We start from the raw sequence: 20,374 nt of genomic DNA on the forward strand, positions 1-20,374 counted from the left end.
AAGTTACTTGCGCTTAACGGTTTGTTGCGTACAAAAGTAAATATCTTGTTTGTGATTTGAAGAAAGATAACAAAGAAATCTGCAAGAAAGTGTAAGTATCTGTGTTAACTTCTTCTTTTGCGTTTAATGAACATTATATTTACCTGGCAATTATGATTCAACATTTGATAAAAATAAACTTATTCAAAGTTATTTGAAAAGTGAGGTTGTGGGGAGCATTGGGCACGCATGTAGGAGGGAGGTTTGGACATGCCCAATGCTCCCTCTTTTTTTAGCGTGTTTTGGTGTCATACGTTTGTGCTTTTTTGCTATGCCCATTGGATTGAATGGTTAATCATTTCTTATCAGGACAATCCCGTTTTCATTTAAAAAGAAAAATAAACGATGTGAAATCCCTAAAGATGTTATTTTGCGCGCATTGGAAGAGGTTTCTAAAGGAGGAAAAATTAAAACTACTGCGATTAAATATGATATACCCAGGTCTAACCTTCAAAGACACATAAAGCAAGGTGGCGTTGTGAAAGATATTTCTAAATTTGTATCATCCCAAATATTCACGAAAGATGAAGAAGAAAAAATTTCAGAATATCTTGTAACATTGTTTAAACTAAATCATGGAATGTCAAAACTGAAGGCACGCGAATTGGTTTACGAATACGCTACTGCCATTAATAAAAAAAATACCAGACAACTGGACAGAGAAGAAACTTGCATCCAAAGATTGGCTTAAAGGATTTTTTAAAAGACAACCTCAGCTTTCAATAAGGACACCAGAAGCTACCAGTCTCTCACGTGCCAAAAGTTTCAATAAGAAAAATGTCGGGGATTTTTTTGAAAATCTTAAAACTGTATATGAACGGGATCGCTTCGGCCCTGAGTCTATTTACAATATAGACGAAACTGGATTATCAACAGTACAACGAACCCAAAAAGTGATTGCTCTCAGAGGCACCAAGCAAGTTGGGCAAGTAACGTCAGCTGAAAGAGGGACACTTGCAACGGTTTGCTCTGGTATTAATGGATTGGGTAACTCAATACCACCCTTTTTCATATTCCCACGGGTTAATTTCAAAACATATATGCTAAATGATGCACCTGTTGCTTCAGATGGAGCGGCATATCTTTCAGGGTGGATGACAGCACCATGTTTTTTTAAATATGTACACCATTTTGCAAAACACGCAAAACCAACGCCTTCCTCGCCAGTTCTATTGCTGCTGGACAATCACGAGAGCCATATTTCAGTACCAGTTCTCGATTTTTGCAAAGAATCAGGGATTGTTTTAATGACTTTCCCACCGCACTGCAGCCAAAAACTGCAATCCCTAGACCTGACTGTCTATGGACCACTTAAAACTTATTATAACACTGTTGTAACAGATTGGATGGTAAGCAATCCTGGCAAAACTTTAACAATTTATGAAATCCCAAAATTAGCAGCAAAAGCCATTCCACTTGCATTCAAGTTGCAAAATATTCAAAAGGGATTTGAAAAACCTGGCATTTGGCCATTCAATTCAAACATTTTTTCTGATGAAGATTTTGTTTGTTCTTCTATAACTGATCGCTGCTTGCCGGAAGAGAACAATATTGCTACAGAAAAATTGATTTCCGACCAACCTATCATGGAACAGCCTTCAACATAAGAAAATCTGAGTCTAGAGGATCGTACAAGTTCAAATATGGAAGTCACTGGGCCATCTCAAATGGAATCTCTATCTAAAAGCCAGACTAGGGGCGCTATCTATGTAACACCTGATTTAGTAAGGCCATACCCGAATGCCGGCCCCAGGAAATTGGATGGCATGAAACGGAAGAAAGGAAAAACTAGAATATTGACAGACACACCCGAGAAAAGACTCATTGAAATGGAAGAAAAAGAAAGACAAAGAAAAAATAAGATCAAAGAGCTCAACAAAAATCAAAAATGCTCTAAAAACGAGAAAAGCAGGAAGATTAGCAGTGATGATGAAATAGAAAATGTTTCCGTTTCTGACGAAGCCCTTGTTGAAATCGATTCATCGGAAGAAGATTTTGATGTAGACGATGTGATTGTTATGGATAGAAATTTCCTGGTCAATAACTTTGTGTTGGTTAAATTTAACACCAAAAAACTGTTTATCATTATGTTGGAATAATCGAAGAGGTTAATCACTCCATGGCAACTGTCAAATTTATGAGAGCAAGTAAGATAAGAAATACGTTTATGTTTCCTGACATCGAGGACGTAGCCAGCGTCCCTGGAGGATATAAAAACAAAGTTGCCTACACCAACAACATGGATAAAACGTGGCAGCCTAAAATATAAATTTGATAAGCCTCTTTGGGTCATACCAAATTTAAAATAAGTCTTATTAAGCCCAACATCGTGCAGTATTGATCCCAAGTGACATTGTTTAATTTTTTGTAAAGTCTCTGATAAGAAAAAATGTTTGTATTATAATTTTTTATATCAATGCTATATAACACTTAATCATAGCAGTATATTAAAACAATATTGTGCATATTAAATACAGTGCCCAAACCTCCCCTCAGGGGTGCCCAAACCTCCCAACCACCGGGAGGTTTGGGCACTTTGGACATGTGTTCAAAAACCTTTTGTAACTTTGCGACTAATTATAATACTAAAACTCTTCTTAGCAATAATTACTGCCAAATATGTGTGCCAGATATATTTGAAATAAAATTTTGATTATGATAAAAAATAACAGTTTTATCAGCGTTTATGAAAAAAGTGCCCAATGCTCCCCTACCTCCCCTACATGTAAACTTTCGAGAGGACAGGTAGACTATCATTGTTAATATCAGCAGAATAGACTCTACAAGATCTATGTTTAACAGACTTCTTTGAAGCTTTTATTTACTTTTACATACCTGTTATTACTAAATAAACAAAAGATTTCAATTTGTAATATTTATTTGTGCTTGTTTTAAAAATCTACTTCAAAAAATAGAAACTAATTAAGCTCCAATATGAAAGAACTAAATATGTCCTCATTATAATTATCATTAACATAAAACAGTTTCTTTGAGCTCTATTTTGATTAATGAATTTAAGAGATGGATATTATTCGACGCATGGACTTTCTAATTTAAATTTGTTTTTTTGTTTTTTGTTTATCATGCTTGTTTTGTTGGTCAACTTTAGGTTATTCTATGTTTAAAAAAAAAAAAACTTATTTAAAAAATAATTTCATAACCACTTAAGTGGTTGATGAACAAAATGTAAAAATTTCGAAACTTATTTTTTTTTGTTTAGTTTTATTATAGTTTTTTTATCTTTATTGATTTTTTTTTCTTTTGCGGTCTTACGTTTATTTTTGTTTGATTCAGAAAGTTACTTGAGCTTATGAAAGTTCAGAGAGCTTTTTGTTCTAAAAAAAATTCCTGAGGGAAACTACTGTACAGTACTCCCTATAACAAGTGCGTTATAAAGGGACACTCCGTGTAAGAAGTTACCGTAAAATTTTCCCCCAAACATGTACAGTTACATTTTTCAAGTGCAGGTTTTTTTTATTTTAAATTGATATATTGAAATTCTGAGCTTTTTAAAATATGTAAAAAACAACGTTTTTCATTGGGGACCAGGAGAGAAATAAAAAGTTCCAGAGTAGTACTCAGGAGCTTTGCTGTTTAAGATAGATACCTAATTGGACTTACGAGAACTTTTAATATGTTATTGGGTTGCAAAAAATTGGGGTCATTGTATAACCCAATCCCGTCTAGAATAAGGTTATAATAGGGTACTATCTTTTTAATACCGTTTTAAAAAGATTTCTGGTCTATTTTTAACTACAAAATCATATCATAAGGTTTATTCCTGCTTTTTTAAGCGCTGTGTTCTCCTACTTTACTAATTCGCCAAAAACTCAATCAATAAAATTCATTGAAATTCTGATGAATGGGTTTGAGAACTTGCTTGGTTAAGTAACCTGGGCCTATAGAATATAAGAAGTATAAACAGATTTCAAGTTTATTTATTTAATAATCATCCTAATTTATGTAAGTTTTACGATTCAACTGTTGAAAAAGACGCTAAGTATTTAAAAAATAATATCATGATCTATTTTTTATCAAATAAAAAAAATTTGTAGTTGAACAACATATTATCGAGCTGATTGAAATAAAAAGTGGAGTCTTCAAGTATAATGACGTGGAGTCTTCATACTTGAAGACTCCACGTCTTCATACTTTTATGTCAACCAGCTTTCATGTCGATTAAGTTTTTCTTCACTTTGTATAGGATGTTGATTTTACAATGACCATTAAATTCTTTTGTCAACTTTGTATACGGATTGGAACTCCTATTTTCCACTTGGGGATAGCAATCTTGATAAATTTAGTCTTTCTGCAGGTTTGTTTGAAACATGCCATGATAAACAGGTTTTCCTGACACATATTCAACCATAGGAGAGTATTATTATCAACCATATTAATATTTATCAGAAAAAGATAAACTTTTCATGAAATTCGTCGGTTTCCAAAACTCAAAAATCAAAGGCGGTATATTTGTTGGAACTCCAGTAAATGCAATATTGAAGTCAAAGAAACTAAAAAAGAGCAATAACAAAAATTGAAAAAAAAAATCTTGGTGTGCATTTTGTGATATAAATGAAAAGTTAAAAAATGAAAGTATTCACTTTAGCAAATTTCGATTGTCAAACTACTTCTAATCTTAAGATAAGTATTTGCAAAGCGTTACATTTATTTCTTTATGTTCTAATTAATTGTGAACTTCTTATTTACCTTTCAATATTTGAAAAAGTGCTAAACGTTGTGTAATCATCCTCTCCATATTAGAATAGCTTGAACCAGCCAACTTGCTTTACTGTCATAAAGAATGTTACATCAATAATGAGAAAATTACGTCAATAATGAGAAAATATGAAAGCAAGAAGAAATTAAAAGCTATCGGTGTTACATCGATATATTAAGGTTTAAACTTAGTCATTTGAGTTTTGCAATTCACATTTTTAAAATATAGTTTTTCTTAAGACATTTTTAAAGGTATTATCCCTACCCAGTGCCTACGTATTTCTATTTTAAATATGATTTCTATACTTAGATTATATTTTTCACATTACATTTTCAACATTTATATTTATGTTTAAAGAAAAGTAAGGGGCAACGTATTTTAATTTTATTATTAAGTAATGTACGCAAAGCAATCACTACTCAAATATTCTCGAAGCCTATATGAAAAGAAGACAGAAAATGCAATCTTCAAACCTCGATAAGTCAGATCTTAAAAATCAACACGTTATACCGTATATGCATTCATCTTTCATTTGAACAACCATTATAGTTAAAAGTCAAGAGATGATTTTTCTCGACAAATAGAACTTCGTGAGGAGGGAAAAGGGAACAAATTATAAACACAATCTTTAAGTTTTATTAGACTCAAAAATACAATAAAGAAAAACCGGCTTTGATTAACAATCAAAGCTGGTTTTTCTTTGTTTTTGTATCATTGAAAACGTAAAAAGCAGGTAATGAGATTTTTATATCCGTCAATTAACTTCGATATTAAAAAAGCTTTTTAAAACATTTTTTGTTATAAAAACTAACAAACTTGTTATCCAACATTTCTGAAATTCTAAATACAGGGGTTTGGGTATGATTTTGTGATTTTTGAGACCTGTCGATTTTGAAAACTGTCGATGAACTTTGATCTATTTAATACCCTTGGGGATATTAAATAGATCAAAGTTCATCGACAGTTTTAAAATTTTGACAGAAATTATTCTTATTTAAAAGATATTTATTTATTAAATATATTTAGGGAAGTATTAATATATATATACTAAATTAAATCGGAGGAATTTTAAATTTTACACATAGTCATAAATCTTAATCATGATTTGTGAAATCAAAACTCTATAATGCTCTTAACTCTCACGTTACCTTCATCCTAGCGTATAATGATCACACATAATAATCTTACGTATGACGTGCTAGAGAAAGAATTAGTTGATATTTCGTTTAATATTTTTAATGTTTTCTGTGCATGAAAATTACCAAATCTTAGTTTAAAATAAACAGAAACAAAAAAAAAACTAAATTTTTTTAAAATTCAGCCTAACACAACTAAACCTAGCTAATACATAAATGTATGGCATCTAATATACATTCAAAACAATAACTGCAGTAAAAAAACGACAGCGAGAGTTAAAAAAGGTTTGAAAAAAGTATTGCTATTTTATTCTAAATACTAAAAAAAGAAAAACTGACAAATTTTGTAAAAAAATTTACTTTAAATTGTAAAATAAAAATTTCCACAACAGTTTTTAGACAATTTAATGGTTCGGTTGGTGCGAAGAGGATAAAAAAAAAGATACAACATTATTTATGGATATCTTTCTAAGCTGTGAGGCCATCAGTTGACCATTATATTCGAAAAGTATTGGTATATTCTTAACAAATAGCAGCCAATACCGTCTCTGACTACACTATTACATCTTAGGATTTCATCGTAACTCATGTCTAACTAATTCTTATTTCAGTTCTACTAATTATTTTATAATATTAAAAAAATAAACCTCAGTAATATGCTTATAATATCTCACTTTTAATCAGAATTCATTATTTCTTCTTTAAAGACGCATAAAATTTTTCATTCAGAACATATAATTATCTACAAATATTAAACATTTTATTATAGTTATTTACATACCGATCACAATATGTAACCGTAGCAAAATTCAAAGATTTTCTTCGGATGAAGTTGAAACATTTTATGTTTATTAATGGGAAATTGTGTTTGCTAAGAGCAGGAGAGAAAGAGAGATAGCGATAATGATTTACAAAGCGAATCAAAAGCTCTAAACAATGGTTGTAGACATCTGATTCCATTAGGATCGCAGCTCAAGTGTTTAACTCTTAAAATTCGGAAAATTGATAAAACTGATATTTAATTTGTTTCCACAGTTTCAATAGGATTCACCATGGCAACACTGTCATGAACGTTGCAAGTGCAATTGCACCCCGTAACTGGGCAATCCAGATGATCGCTAGAAAAAAAAAAAATTACTTAACACAAGTAGTTACATAAATATTAAAATATTTTGTAGTAATCAAATAACGTATAAAGTCACTAATCTTTTGTATTATGAGACAAAAAACATGCAATAATTTAAAAATCATATTTATTAGCTTAATTTATATTTGAAAAACTGTTGTGGTATATTTATTTACAATACCAACTTCATTACGCTGTTATACTTTTATCAAACGAAAACTTTTATTATTCGAAAATGCCTTAAAAGAGGAAGAACAAAGATTTAAGAATTTCATTTATACGATTGCACTAAATCAAACAATTCACGCGATTGACATAAAAATGACCATTTTGAAGCAGAAAAAGTTCATTTAAACATCAATGGTAACAACAAGTCCTGAGAACAAATAACGAACAAAAAGAAGGTCAAGCCTCTAAAAATCAGAATTATTCAGTTTCGTCAAGGCAAGCCACTCTAAAACTTAAATTCCTACCAAACATACGTTGACAGAGTAGGCTAGACTCTACAAGAAGAAGATCCACTGTAAACAAAGAACCGACCAAACTAAATAAATGTTTGCTATGATAATATATCGAGAGTTTCGAAAGAGTCGCATTTTATATTTGGGAACACCATGCTCACGGGTAACTTTCGACTCGAAGATTCCATTACCTGTGAAAAATTTATGTTAATTTAAAGCATGGTCCGGCCGCAAAATTTAAAGCCGAATTGATTGCCTGACTGGCATTTTTCCACGGAGTTTCAAAGACTTTTTCACGTGAAGTAGCTTCGTTTTCGATCAATATGCTTAGTTAGAAAAGTCAAATAAACAAAATTTTTCCTTTGAAAGCTGAACGTCACTTTGATAGTAAATCGCTTCTGGCACGATCAAGCGACATCACAACACGTAAATAAAATAGTGTCGTACTTTGATGAGAAACACATTTGCTTTGTCAAGTACTGATAATCCGCCAAATTTACCTGAATGCCGTGTGATTGAAAGTTTTTGGGCTATTATAAAAAGAATTGTCTGAACTCAAGAAAATCGGTCTTAACCTCGTAAAATGACATTAATTTGAATAATCAAAAGATATGACGCTATAGAAAAATATAGAAAATTTATAATAATAAAAAAAAAAAAAAAAGTTCCAAATCTTATAATTACTTTTTGATGGAAAAAAAAAAAAAAAAAAATTGCCCTTTTGAATTCGACACTTTTAGTGACGTAGTCACGTGACCACACTTAAAAACACAAACATTCTTTCGAAAAACCTAAGGAAACGCAAACGTAAAACACTACAGTAGAAAAGAATACTCACGCAAACCATTCCATAAGATGTACAGCATGACCGCCATGTCTACACATTTGACACCAGGTAAACCAATTAAGGAAAGAGTTCACAACATATTCATTTTTTCCACGACTTCCTAAGATTATAGAAGAATGCAAAATATACTGAATTCGTTAACAATGTTGATACTTGACTATTTTAACAACACTAACCGTGTTTTTGAGCATGAGATGAGAGGGAACCCATGTTTATTAGGCAAATAGAACATCGTGGTAGAGGCTGGCGACAATTAGGACATGAAATTGCCTAAAAAGAAGTGTAGTAAGTTTTCAAGTAAATACGTTTCATTACAAACAAAAAACAAACAAAACAAAACATCTAATTATACTTTGTTTTGCCGGCTGTTCGTACCCATTCCATGTAGCTGTCGAGAACCACGCATTCCTCCTAAAACAATCATTTTCATGGTTGTAAATTTAAAAAAATGAAAAGTTTCTTTCAATAATTGAGAAATGATGTCGACCCAGAAAATTATTACTGAATAGGAATTAACCTGATGAGATCAAATTATGAGATACTGGTTTCGAACAATATGTGCATGTAACGCTTATTTGTTGAGGTATCTTCCGGTTGCCGCACGTATTCTGCACCAATGCATCAAAATGCGCCCTAAAAACATTATGCAGTTAGAAATGAAATATGTAAACAAATTTCCTGTTAAAAATACAAACTTATTGATAGTACCTTTCGTGCCATAAACGCCATTGATCGAGCAAGTCTCGATAACTAAAAAAACAGTTAACTTTATTCTATTTAAACTAAAATGAAACGGTCTTAGCGAAAGATACCTTTAAAAAAAAGTTCAAAACTAAACATAGCTTTAATTACTTTTCAATCCAGTCATTAACTCTTGGATCTTTAACTGCATCAATGACTTTGGTGTTTAATATCATCAAAATGGCCGTTTGAACGTCACTGGTCTAAAGACAAAAAGAATTGGCCAGTTAAATTAGTAAAATATCGAGTAGAGATAAAACTAGTGACAGATGGGTAATATTTACCTTGTTGATAAAGTTCTCAAGTAGATCTAGACCATCACTGGTGAGGCCAGTCAATAAAAGACCTTCAAGGTTACCATTAGCAACAAATTTCGAGGTTACATTTTCAATGAAAGTTACCAACTAAAAAAATTAAGTAATAATAATAATAACATTAAAAGAAAAAAAATAAGGAAAGGTAGATATAGTAGAAAAATAATTAAAAAAAAAAAAGAACCTTAGTATCGTTTAAATAACGACATGCAAACGCCATTTTGTCTCTAAGTTCGATATCTTTTTCTTTCTATGTATAAAAGTATAAGCAGATATCATGAAATTTATCTTAAAATTTTTTTCGTCGAAGGAAGGTTAGATTTTTATATTCTATAGATTATTTAGAAAACCTTAATACACTAAAATCCTTCTTCAAAACTGTAAAATTAACAATCATAATGATTAGTAAATAAAAAAATTCCTACGCATGAGAGCATTCAATAAGCATAAATAATTTAAGAATCAATGTGTAGGAGACTTTCTGCATGCTGAAAACATCTGCCTCGATCATCAGGAAAAAAATAAAAAAAAAATAAAAAAATAAACAGAAGCATATTTATAAAGTAGATGAACCTTATATCATAGCAGTTTACTTATTATATTGGGAACTTTAATTTATTTTACACAAAGCCCACGATACGCCGTTACGTTAGGTGAGTATGTACCGTCAACAACGGAGAAATTAAGTACGTCGCAGTAATAAGAAACGAAACTAAGAGTATTTGTGTGCGCAGCTTCGCTTAGTGTTTCATGATTTTCAACAATAAAGCATAAAGAACTTATGGATTTCACACAACCTTGGAGAGGAAGTGACCTGATACTAGAAGTAGAACAGAAATTACTGCATGTACACAAAAATATATTATCAATCTGGTCACCTGTGTTCGACCGAATGTTCAACTCAAATTTCCTTGAAAAAAATACCGAAAAATTATGCTTACCTGGGAAAAAATACCTGCAGATCGAGGAAATGCTGCATATAATATATGATAGAAGAAAAGCTGTGACAGGTAAACGATAGGTAAACAATAGATAAAGGGCATAGTGTAAATAACAATAACATAGATGTTTAAGTAAAACATAATTTCATTACACTAAGGACAGATAAAGAGAGTATTTGTTAAACATTAACCCTATCTGCCCTGAGAATGCGGAAAGAGGAGAAAGGGGGGCAGATGTTCCCACAACTTTTTTTACAAATAGCCAAAAACTTTGACAAAAAAGTCTATCACGGGATTGAAAACTCCAGGCAATGAAAAAACTTTTTATTTTTTTTAGTCTTTTTTATTTTGTGTTCTGTTAACGATAAATTTCAATTTTTTTAAAACGAGCTTGCTTCAATCTTGGACATACCTGTGTAGTTTTTCTCTCACCCTTCAAAACTCAGTTTGATGAAATTTTCAAAACTGTTAACATTGATATATTTCTGAACTTTTTTTTTTTATTTAAAAAACTCAAAACCAATCTAAACTACTTATGAGTAAATAAATTTCCAACAGATAGTTTTAAAAATATTTTTTTTTTCACCAAAAAAAAAAAAATTTCTTTTCTTTTTAGAACCAACAGTAGAGTTCCTGCTCTTACTAGCAGATGAGTACCAAATGGAACAATTGCATGCAGAGTGTGTCACCTACTTAAAAAATGTGCCCAAGACTGGAGCTAAAGTGTGCAAATACCTAGAATTAGCTTTGCATTTTGGAATTGAGGAAATCAAAGATGAGTGCCTAAATGCTATTGATAAAATAAGAAACGTTCAACTTGATCAAAGTTCTGAATTCCAGAGTCTAGATGATTCTATAAAATATATGATTGCTAAAAAAAAAATGATATACTTGGAGGAGCAGCTAAACGATTACTACAGACATGTAGACTCTATTCTTGGTTATTTATTCTCTGCTGCTTACCAGTCTTTAGAGTTTTTCTTCCATGAACTTGGTTTAGAAGACTCTATATTTAACAAATGTGAACTGTATGAACAGCACATAAGTTTTAGAACAGGGATAAAATTTGATTTTTCCTGCAGTTTGTGTAGAAAAAGAGTACTTGCTTCAAGACAATTTAAAGTCACAACAAGCGAAATCAGTGATATACTTGAATCGCTATTTAAATTGAATTTAAAAAATAAAACTGTTATTTGAGAGCTTTTCAGGATAATGAATTAAGGAACTGAAAAAAATTCATACTAGAATAATACTGTAGTCTTCTTCTTCTGCAGTAAGAAATGCAAAAATTGCACGTAAGTAGGGGTTTTTCAACTGAAAAAGACAGTTCATTCATTTCTTTTATTCTTGTGTAACATAAAACAAAAAATAACAAAATTAATAACAAAAAACTTGTAAAAAAACACAATCAATACATGAATCAAATTCTTAATAATTTGATTTTGACATTCAACAGAGATGAAGCTAAAAAGATTTTACTTGTGTACTCAAGTTTTTGCAGTTAGCAATCCATAATGGGTGTCTCTTTTCAGAGAAACCAGATAATGCCATTGCAACAATAGGGAGAGATGAGTCTATATAGAGAAAAAAATCTTTTTTAAAATGTAGTTTCATTGAGAATAGCGTTCATTTATCTCTCTCTTTTTTTTCATTTATTATTATTTTCATTTATTATTTCATTAATTTGATCTCATAAAAGTAAAAAACTAATTATACCTATGGGTTTCTTTGAAGATTGTGGAGGAGTAAAGCTCAGAAGATCTATTGTTAAATGTAATTTGTTGTTAAACAATGCCATGGCTGCTGCTCTTTCAGGCTCTCCTTCAACTGCCATTTTGTAAAGTCGATCTTTCAAATTAGTTTCGCTTATGTCCCAATCACAAAGTTTAAGTGCAGAGGTTCTACATATAACACTGATACATTTCATAACTGTTTTTAATATTTTTTAAAATCAGAACCCTTTTAAATAAAACACTCAAAACAAAAAGATCATAAAACAAGAAAAAAATCTAAGACTTAAATAAATACTAGGTTTTTTAAAATTAATGAGAACCCATAAGATGGCTGGAAAAATGTTTTTTTTCAGACCATGTTATGGAGGTTGCTTTTGGTACAAGTTTTTAAACTTGTATGGGAACTTAAAGCATTCCTAAATCAAAATTAACACCATTAAAAGTAAAAACTAATACCACAGGATCCAGTCACATAACTGCATGAGACATGAAATTGAACTGAGCTTTTAGAGAGAAACCCCTTACAGAATGCATTTCATAATACTTTTGATAAAGCATCATCCGTAATAGTTATTTAAAGTTATTCATTAACTGTAAAGAGAAAGACTTAGAGTGTGTATCTCTTGGCATGAAAAATAAGTTTTCTATTAATCTAGTATTTGTCTGAGGACCTGATTGGTCTGATACAATTTTGACAATTATGTCAGTGCATAAGTAAAAAAACCAATTTAAATTAATTTCAGTTAACAGCTTGATAGCAATTTTTAAGAATAAAGTATACTATTTTTGATATCAACTACAGTAGTAAACAACAGTATGTAGACAATAGAACTATGTCAGAGAGCAGAACATGCAGGGAAGGTGAAAGAACATCAGGGAGGGGGAGGGGGGGAAACCTGTGGTTAGCAAAATAGAAAGGAGCAAAAGAAAACACGTTAAACTAAAGTCACAAAAGTTATGAATGGAACAATAATAATGCAATAAAAATAAACGTCATAACAAAAGTTGAAACATTGTTGAATCTCTATAAATAACATGTATATTAATAAATATTACAAAATTAATATATATTTACTATTTGTCTTTTTAAAATCTTTTTTAAAATTCTTTTATCATATAAAGAATATTAAAAAATAAGATTTATCCATAAAAACATACATATACAGTGGCATGCCAAGGTTTCTAGTCAACGACTTCTTGTACTCGAACTTATATTTAAAAAAAGTATAATAATTTATAACTGTTATAAGATTTTAGTATGAGATAGAGGAAACAAAATAATATAGCCAAAGAATACTATTTATATTTGAAAATGTATTATTGTAATTGCTATATTTACATGTGAAGAAGTTTCCAGCCACTTTTTACTACATGAAAATCAGCCCACATTTTCTATAATGGACATAAATTAGATTTTTATGTTAATACTTTGTAGCCATACCCTTTACAATGATAACAGCTGCACAATGATGTGTCATTAACTCAATTAATCATTTAATACAACCAGATAGTTTAATCTCATTCTTCTTTTAATGACTTAAATAATGTGGCTTTATGTGAATATATATGCTTTTAAAACATATATCAAGTCTGGTAATTGAGGTGGCTAGCTTAAAACTCTCACATTTGAAGCAGAAAACCACTGTTCTCACAACTTGGATGTGTGTTTAGCATATATCTGTTGATCTTAACTGATGAGGCGACTCCTTTTGCAGAGAAAATTCCTCACACCATCATACATCCTCCACCCTGTTTTACAGTTGGAATTTATTACCAAATGTAATTTCTTATACCAATAGGATGTCGTACAAGTTATACCATCTACCATCTACCATCACTTTTTAAAAAGATGAAATTTAGATTTATCTAAGAAAGCTAATTTTTTTTAATCTTTGATAATCCGATGTAAGTGATCTGTGGCAAATTTTAATTTTGCCTATTAATTCTTTATACTGATTAATGGTTTATCAGTACCTATATAATGTAGTCTTCTGTCACAGTAATAAAACTAAAATGAGCTAGGTTTTCATCCTTTATTGTGCGCACTATTTTGGCAGCAGTTTTTTTGACATTTGCATTTAATGATCAACTTTTTAATATGTTTTTCTTGGTCTTACACTACATGAGAGATCTTTTAAAGCAAAGTCACTAAAACAATCTATTTTCTTATCATAACTATGTGGAAGATTTTTTAAACCATATTCACAATGGTATCTTACAACAATACTGTTAATGGTTGATCTACCAATCAATAATAGTAAATAATATCCTGAGAAGATTTTTCTTCTTTTGAAAATTTTATTACTTACAAACTTGGATTTGCATATGTTGAGCCAAAAAAATAAATGTAAACATTTAACGTGCTATTATTTTTAAACATCATACAGCATCATTGTGGCCAGAAACCTTTGCACATGTAAATATCACAATGACAAAAATAAATACATTCAAAAACATAAATAATATTCTTTGGTTATATCATTTTGTTTCCTATTTCTCATAGGAACATCTCATAATAAATATAAATCATTAATCTTTTTTCAATTTAAATCAGCTGGAAACCTTTGCATGTACCTGTATAATGTAGAAACTAATGGGTACCATGTAATAATAGCTTTTACCTTTCAGAACTTGAATAATACTTTGGTGTCACAGGATAATCTTCTTGCATTTTATCATCTGAGCAGCTTTGTACTAATGAAAATCAATACAGTAAATAGACAAAAAATGGCTACTCTTAATTTTCAATAACATGTAAAAGAAGAATTGAATATTAGCAACTATTATATTTATTAGCTATTTACTCTTAAAAAGTACAATAAAATCAAACATAAAAAAACAGTTTTATTATAAAAACCATGACCACCAACAACACAAATATTTTTTAACGATTTCATAAAAACTCACCAACAGAGGCCATGTCTTCTTTGATAATAGCTTTCACACCTAAAAACTTTCGAGTTTTTCGTGCCTCTAGATAAATTTAAACTTACATATAGAACTGTTAGTTAGTTAGTTAGAACAGCAGAGCTTTTAACTTATGTTTTTTCTAAACTTTACTTTCTTAAGATTTTTAAAAAGATAAAACTTATTTTAAAATAAAATGCATAAATTTGATTCCAAATTTTAATTTTCATCCCAAAGATTAAAAATTTATTGTTTAAAAATAGTTTCTGACATGCGTAATTTATGCATGTGTTACACAGCTTAAAAAATTCAACTTGATTTTCCCAATTTTTTTCGACCAAGCAGTTGAGGTCTTATTTCCAAATATTCAAGTATTTCAAGTAGTTTTTCCACATTCCCCTATAGAAAATAATCTAATGGTGCCAAATACAATCTTGGAAACCAATTCAAGAGACTATTTTTCAAAACAATTCTAGCATGAAATTTGTCAACCCAACAATTTAATAAAGTGGGTGGATTGCTTCATGACATTGACCAAAAATCTTTGAGGTCAATCTCAAGCAATTTTGGAAAAAGATAATCAATTTACATTCTGTAGCAATCATCATTGATAATAACATTTGATCCCTGCTAATTCTTAAAGAAGTAAGAATGAATAATCCTTCTAGTATATACAAACAACACCAAACAGTACATTTTTCAGGATGTAATGGAACCTGGTGAATCTCCTAAAAAATATTTTCACTTAAATAACAACTTTGTTTGTTAACATTTATAACATATAGCTACAAAAAAGCTTCATCAGTGGACAAAATCTTTTATAAAAGTGAACCAGTTTACAATTGACTTTTTGACTATTCACCAAACAAATAAAACAAACAATGGTCTTGCAACTTAAACCAATTGAATCTTTTATGGGTGAAAACCAAGACAAAAAAGCCACAAAAGACCACTTTAAAAACTGTTTTTACTTAAACAAGAGCTCTTGGTTAAGTAAAAATTGTTTTCGCACCAATGCTAAAACATCAACTAATGATAAGTTCACTGCAAAGTTTTATAACTAATAATATTGCCATTAGAAAAATTTAAATTTAACACAATTAGTGATCTGAAATTTTTTTTTAAAGGCTAATAAAATAAGTTAATAAATCCAATTACTGACCTGAATCTTTTGTTCTGCTTGCACCTGATTATTTTTGTCAAGAATGGTAATAATTTTAAAATAAAATGTATCAACTTTCCTTTTCAAAAACAGAACACTAAAAATAAAACAGTTTAGATTATCATTAAAAGTGAAAGAATTTCTAAAAAGCTGAACTTAATCTTTGTATTTATTTTGATTGGGTTTTTTACTAAAGAAAAGATACGCTGTAGCCATTCCCAAAGTCTTGTAAGGGATGGACTTTCCAACACTTTACTGATTTGATTTTCATCTTTAAGCTATAATAATTGTTTATATGCATAAAAATTAAAAAAAAGCACAACTCTGCACAAATAATTTTCAATATTACAAACATTCAAATGCCTAACATGTGCAACAAAAACAACACATCATTTAAAAAAAAAACAATTTTTTTATTCTAAAGTAAAAAAAGTTGAAAAAACTCCACAGGGTTACTTACAATTGATTTCACACCATAACCAGCCAGAGCTCTTTGCTTCATAACGTATGAAATATCTTGGTCTTTTAACACATCTTCCTGTATTATATTGTAATGCTTAACATACAAACTGCAGAGGAATAAAGCAAATAGAGTTTATAGCAGCTATAATAACTTAGTTTGAGGCAATAAAACTTTCAAAAGCTAACTAAAAAGCTTGAACTTTAGATGATCTTTAAGAATCTAAATACAATCTCAACAGCAGAGAAAGAAAGAGTCTCTTAACTTAAAGCTCTCCCACCCTTTCCTATATTCGGACAACAAATTTTTTTAAATGGTTTAGTTGGAAAAGAAATGATCAACTTCAAAACAAAAGAAAAAAAGAGAAAAACAGAAAAAATCAATACAAATTTATTTCTTTATTCAAAAGTAATAAAGTGAAAAAAGTAATACTTCTAAGTTTGAACATGAAATCATATATTTTCCACATCCCCAAATAAGCTCTAATGATGGAGACCAACTCTATAAAGCAATTTAATATTATTTAGGCAAAATCACTTTACAAGTATTCTGCACCATAATTATGTCCTTAAAGCAACCACAACAGCTGTAATAGGAATGTTAGACTTCTATTTTTGCAATTATTACATTTCAGAACAAAAAACTCAAAAACGTTGCACTAAAAAATTTTTTTTTATAAAACCTTAGTAAGAAAAATTGGAATGCAAGCCAGAGTTCAAATGCCTAAATACACTCAAAAATTCATCAAATTTTTTAAATTGCAAAAAAAAAGTTTTAATATAAAGAAATTTTTTACAGTGAAAGATTTAGTTAATTTTTTAATGGCTATACAGAATGCTTTAAACCAGGGGTGTCCAACCCAAATCTGTTGATAGGTTTAAAAAAATTATACTGAGCTGAGGTCACAGATGTAAAAATAAAACAAAAAATTATTCAAAATATTTTATAATACAACATTCAAAATATTTTATTATCTTATAATTAATGTGAGACTTGTTTTTATATTTTATTTGCAATTTTATGAGTTCCATTTGAAAATTTAGAGGTGCTGATTCCACTTTTACATTAAATAGAGATAAGAATATTGTGTTATGTGGGATTTTATATCTTGATAGCATTTGTAATCAACTTACTTTCATCTTGTACATTCAATTTTGTTATATCTTTTAGAAAACATCTAGAAGGTATTGATCATCCAAAAATTTACTTATATTATGGTTTACTTATTGTTAATCAAAGTTTTAATTTCTTCTCTTAATATCTGTAGGAAGGTCTATTTGACCAAACATATTAATTGTACAACAACTGGTATTCTTGCTAGTGCTGTAGCTTTGTCTTGGTGGTTACTTTGTTCGTAAGACACAGTAAGAAGCAGTTTGTTTACAAAAAATTTAAGTTAAAAGTTAAACAAGTTGTTATATATAACTTCTTATTCAAACATCAATTTCTGCAACTTAACCACCAAATTTCAGTTCAATAAACGAGATTGCTGTATTTAGATTTAAGTTCACTAAGATATTTTTTGAAATTGACAATGCTTCAATGAATTGTTTTTAACTAAGTTAATTATCTTGGCAACAACTAATGGGTGATCGCTAAAATTCCACAAAAAGTTTAAAGGATCATAACTTCCTTATTTTTTCATATTTTTTAAAAGTAAAAAAAAGTATTTTATAGAAAATTGTTTACTTTATTCAATAAAATATTCAATTCGATTGTAACACTCCATTTCATCTGACACAGTCAATTAAACTCTTTGTGTGGGTTTCGGTAGAGTTTCTTGGATGACATTGGGGTCAACTTTGGTCAAATAACACTTAATTCTTTCTTTTAGTTGTTGGAGAGTTTTTGCTTTCCAATCATTTTTGTACACAAGTCCTTTCAGTATTGACCAAAAATTTTTAAATGGCCTGCATTCTGGTAAATTAGGCAGATTATCTTTTTTTGGTACAACTTCAATCTTTTCAGCCTTTGGATAGTTCAATATGCTTTTGGCATAATGAGAAGATGCAAGATCTACCCAGAGCACAAATTGGTCACTGTGGTAATGCTCTTCTATAAACGGGATGAGTCTCTTTTGAATACATTGCTCCAAGTATACAAATTGGTTAATAGCATTACCAGATTCTCAAAAATGCAATTTAGAGGTATCTTTGGAAGAGATTGCAATCCAGACTGGTATTTTTTCCAGAAATTTTTCTTTTTGAATGTATTTAACGTTTGACGGAGTCAATAAAAAATTGAAATACGATTCATCATCAATCATCCATTCAAAGTAATTTTGGTAAAGTCTACTGCAATATGTTCAAATTCTTTGCATTATTTGATCATCTTGCTTTGGAAATTCTTGTTTTTTATAGCATTTGATGGCAGACTTACTTTTAAGTAACTTATTCACATGTGATTGCTGAATTTACGAGCTACTTGCCTTTGAGAATTACCATCTTGATGATTGAAAATGGTTTTTAGCTTAGTAACCTTTTAGTAAAGTTTTTTAGTAAAGTTTTTCAGCGTTCATCTTTGTTTTTTTGTGCACCTTCATTTTTAGATATTTAATACCAATTATTTTTGGGTTTTCTGAAAACTAGAAACTCTGAGCTTAATAAATATACACTGCAGGCCAAAAGTTTCCGGACAATTGGATTTTGTTTAATTTTTTAATTCAAACTCCCATAATTATTTCAATAAAATTCAAATATCATATTTATTTTTTAAAAGATACATATAGTTACTATTTAAGAAAAAAAAAAAACAAAATGAAATAAAAAAAATACTAACAACACTATCATTATTAAACTGTCTTTTCGTGAAAAAATAACCCACGAGTTTTTATCACTTTTTTTGCGATCCGTGGCATCCTATTTATTAATCTATTTATTATTTCGGGTGTAATTGATAACCAGGATTCTTCTAATATTTGCCACAGGTGCTCTTTGGATGTTGGGCATTTTTGTCTGACCTTTCTGTCCAATTCTTCCCACAATAACTCTATTGGGTTCAAATCTGGTGATTGGGCAGCCAGGTCATGTTTTTGAGGACACCATTATCCTCTTGTTCCTTTATATAATTCTTACATAATTTTGAGGTGTGTTTAGGGTCATTGTCCTGCATAAAAACAAAACCACAACCAATAGTTCTTAAGCCAGAAGGTATAGCATTGTTTTCTAGAATTATTTTATATTGTTCTTTTTTCATAATACCCTCAATTTTAACTAGGTCACCTAAACCAGCTGAAGAAAAACATCCCCATACCATAACTGACCCACCACCATGCTTGATTGTCGGCACTAAACACTCTGGGATCATTTTTTCTTTTGTTGTTCTTCTGATGTAAATTCTACGCCCAAACAGTTCAAATTTGGACTTTGCCCAAACAGTTCAAATTTGGACTCGTCGGTCCATAGTACTTTTCCCCAGTCTTCTTCTGTCCAACTTTGATGGTCTATAGCCCATTGTAACCTTTTCTTTTTATTTCCAATCCGTAGCAACGGTTTCCTGACCGCTATACCGCCAGAAAGTCCTGCTTGTCTAAGACGTTGTTTCATAGTGGTTAATGAAATAGATTTTGAATGACTCCTATTAAATCCTGAAGTTATTTCCGGGGCAGAGTCTTCGATTTCTTTTACTCATCAATATTATACTATTATCTTCAGTTTTTGTTATCTTTTGTGGTCTACCAGATCTTTTTTTGTCTTAAAAAATGCCTGTTTCTTTCCATCGTTTAATGCTATCTTGTACAGTACTTCTGGCAACTTGTAATTTTTTCATTTGCTTATGATATTTTAACTTA

The 20,374-nt window shown here is 30.0% G+C and overlaps 2 protein-coding genes and 1 pseudogene across 3 annotated transcripts in view; 2 read left to right on the forward strand and 1 right to left on the reverse strand.

Moving 5' to 3' along the window:
- LOC145190060 (BTB and MATH domain-containing protein 38-like) lies at positions 1-11,572 on the forward strand. Of its 2 annotated transcripts, none has more exons than XM_090089735.1 (2): positions 1-91; positions 10,939-11,572. In XM_090089735.1, the coding sequence occupies exon 2, from the start codon at positions 10,983-10,985 to the stop codon at positions 11,517-11,519; it is 537 nt and encodes a 178-aa protein (XP_089945861.1). In that variant the 5' UTR covers positions 1-91; positions 10,939-10,982; the 3' UTR covers positions 11,520-11,572. The 2 variants fall into 2 exon arrangements, with proteins under 2 accessions (XP_089945861.1, XP_079922940.2); XM_080066814.2 differs by lacking the exon at positions 1-91 and adding an exon at positions 9,867-10,391.
- LOC149887108 (uncharacterized) lies at positions 644-2,495 on the forward strand (annotated as a pseudogene).
- The window catches only part of LOC145190059 (GATOR2 complex protein MIOS-like), a 25,685-nt gene continuing 11,860 nt past the window's right edge, over positions 6,550-20,374 (reverse strand). The window contains exons 18-35 of the mRNA XM_090089730.1: positions 17,017-17,085; positions 16,585-16,662; positions 16,330-16,402; positions 16,125-16,148; positions 14,963-15,028; positions 14,677-14,749; positions 12,039-12,223; positions 11,802-11,896; positions 11,565-11,636; positions 9,566-9,631; positions 9,352-9,471; positions 9,179-9,270; positions 9,035-9,076; positions 8,844-8,959; positions 8,679-8,737; positions 8,503-8,596; positions 8,318-8,426; positions 6,550-7,010 (exon numbers count right to left, since the gene is read on the reverse strand). Coding sequence (XP_089945856.1) covers positions 6,911-7,010; positions 8,318-8,426; positions 8,503-8,596; positions 8,679-8,737; positions 8,844-8,959; positions 9,035-9,076; positions 9,179-9,270; positions 9,352-9,471; positions 9,566-9,631; positions 11,565-11,636; positions 11,802-11,896; positions 12,039-12,223; positions 14,677-14,749; positions 14,963-15,028; positions 16,125-16,148; positions 16,330-16,402; positions 16,585-16,662; positions 17,017-17,085 — 1,533 coding nt within the window. The 3' untranslated portion in view covers positions 6,550-6,910. The remainder of the gene's footprint in view (positions 7,011-8,317; positions 8,427-8,502; positions 8,597-8,678; positions 8,738-8,843; positions 8,960-9,034; positions 9,077-9,178; positions 9,271-9,351; positions 9,472-9,565; positions 9,632-11,564; positions 11,637-11,801; positions 11,897-12,038; positions 12,224-14,676; positions 14,750-14,962; positions 15,029-16,124; positions 16,149-16,329; positions 16,403-16,584; positions 16,663-17,016; positions 17,086-20,374) is intronic.

The sequence above is a fragment of the Hydra viridissima genome, unplaced genomic scaffold (genome assembly GCF_058129835.1).
Source record: "Hydra viridissima isolate aposymbiotic clone 2 unplaced genomic scaffold, HvirCarnegie_v1 scaffold_6, whole genome shotgun sequence".
Lineage (NCBI taxonomy): Eukaryota > Metazoa > Cnidaria > Hydrozoa > Anthoathecata > Hydridae > Hydra > Hydra viridissima.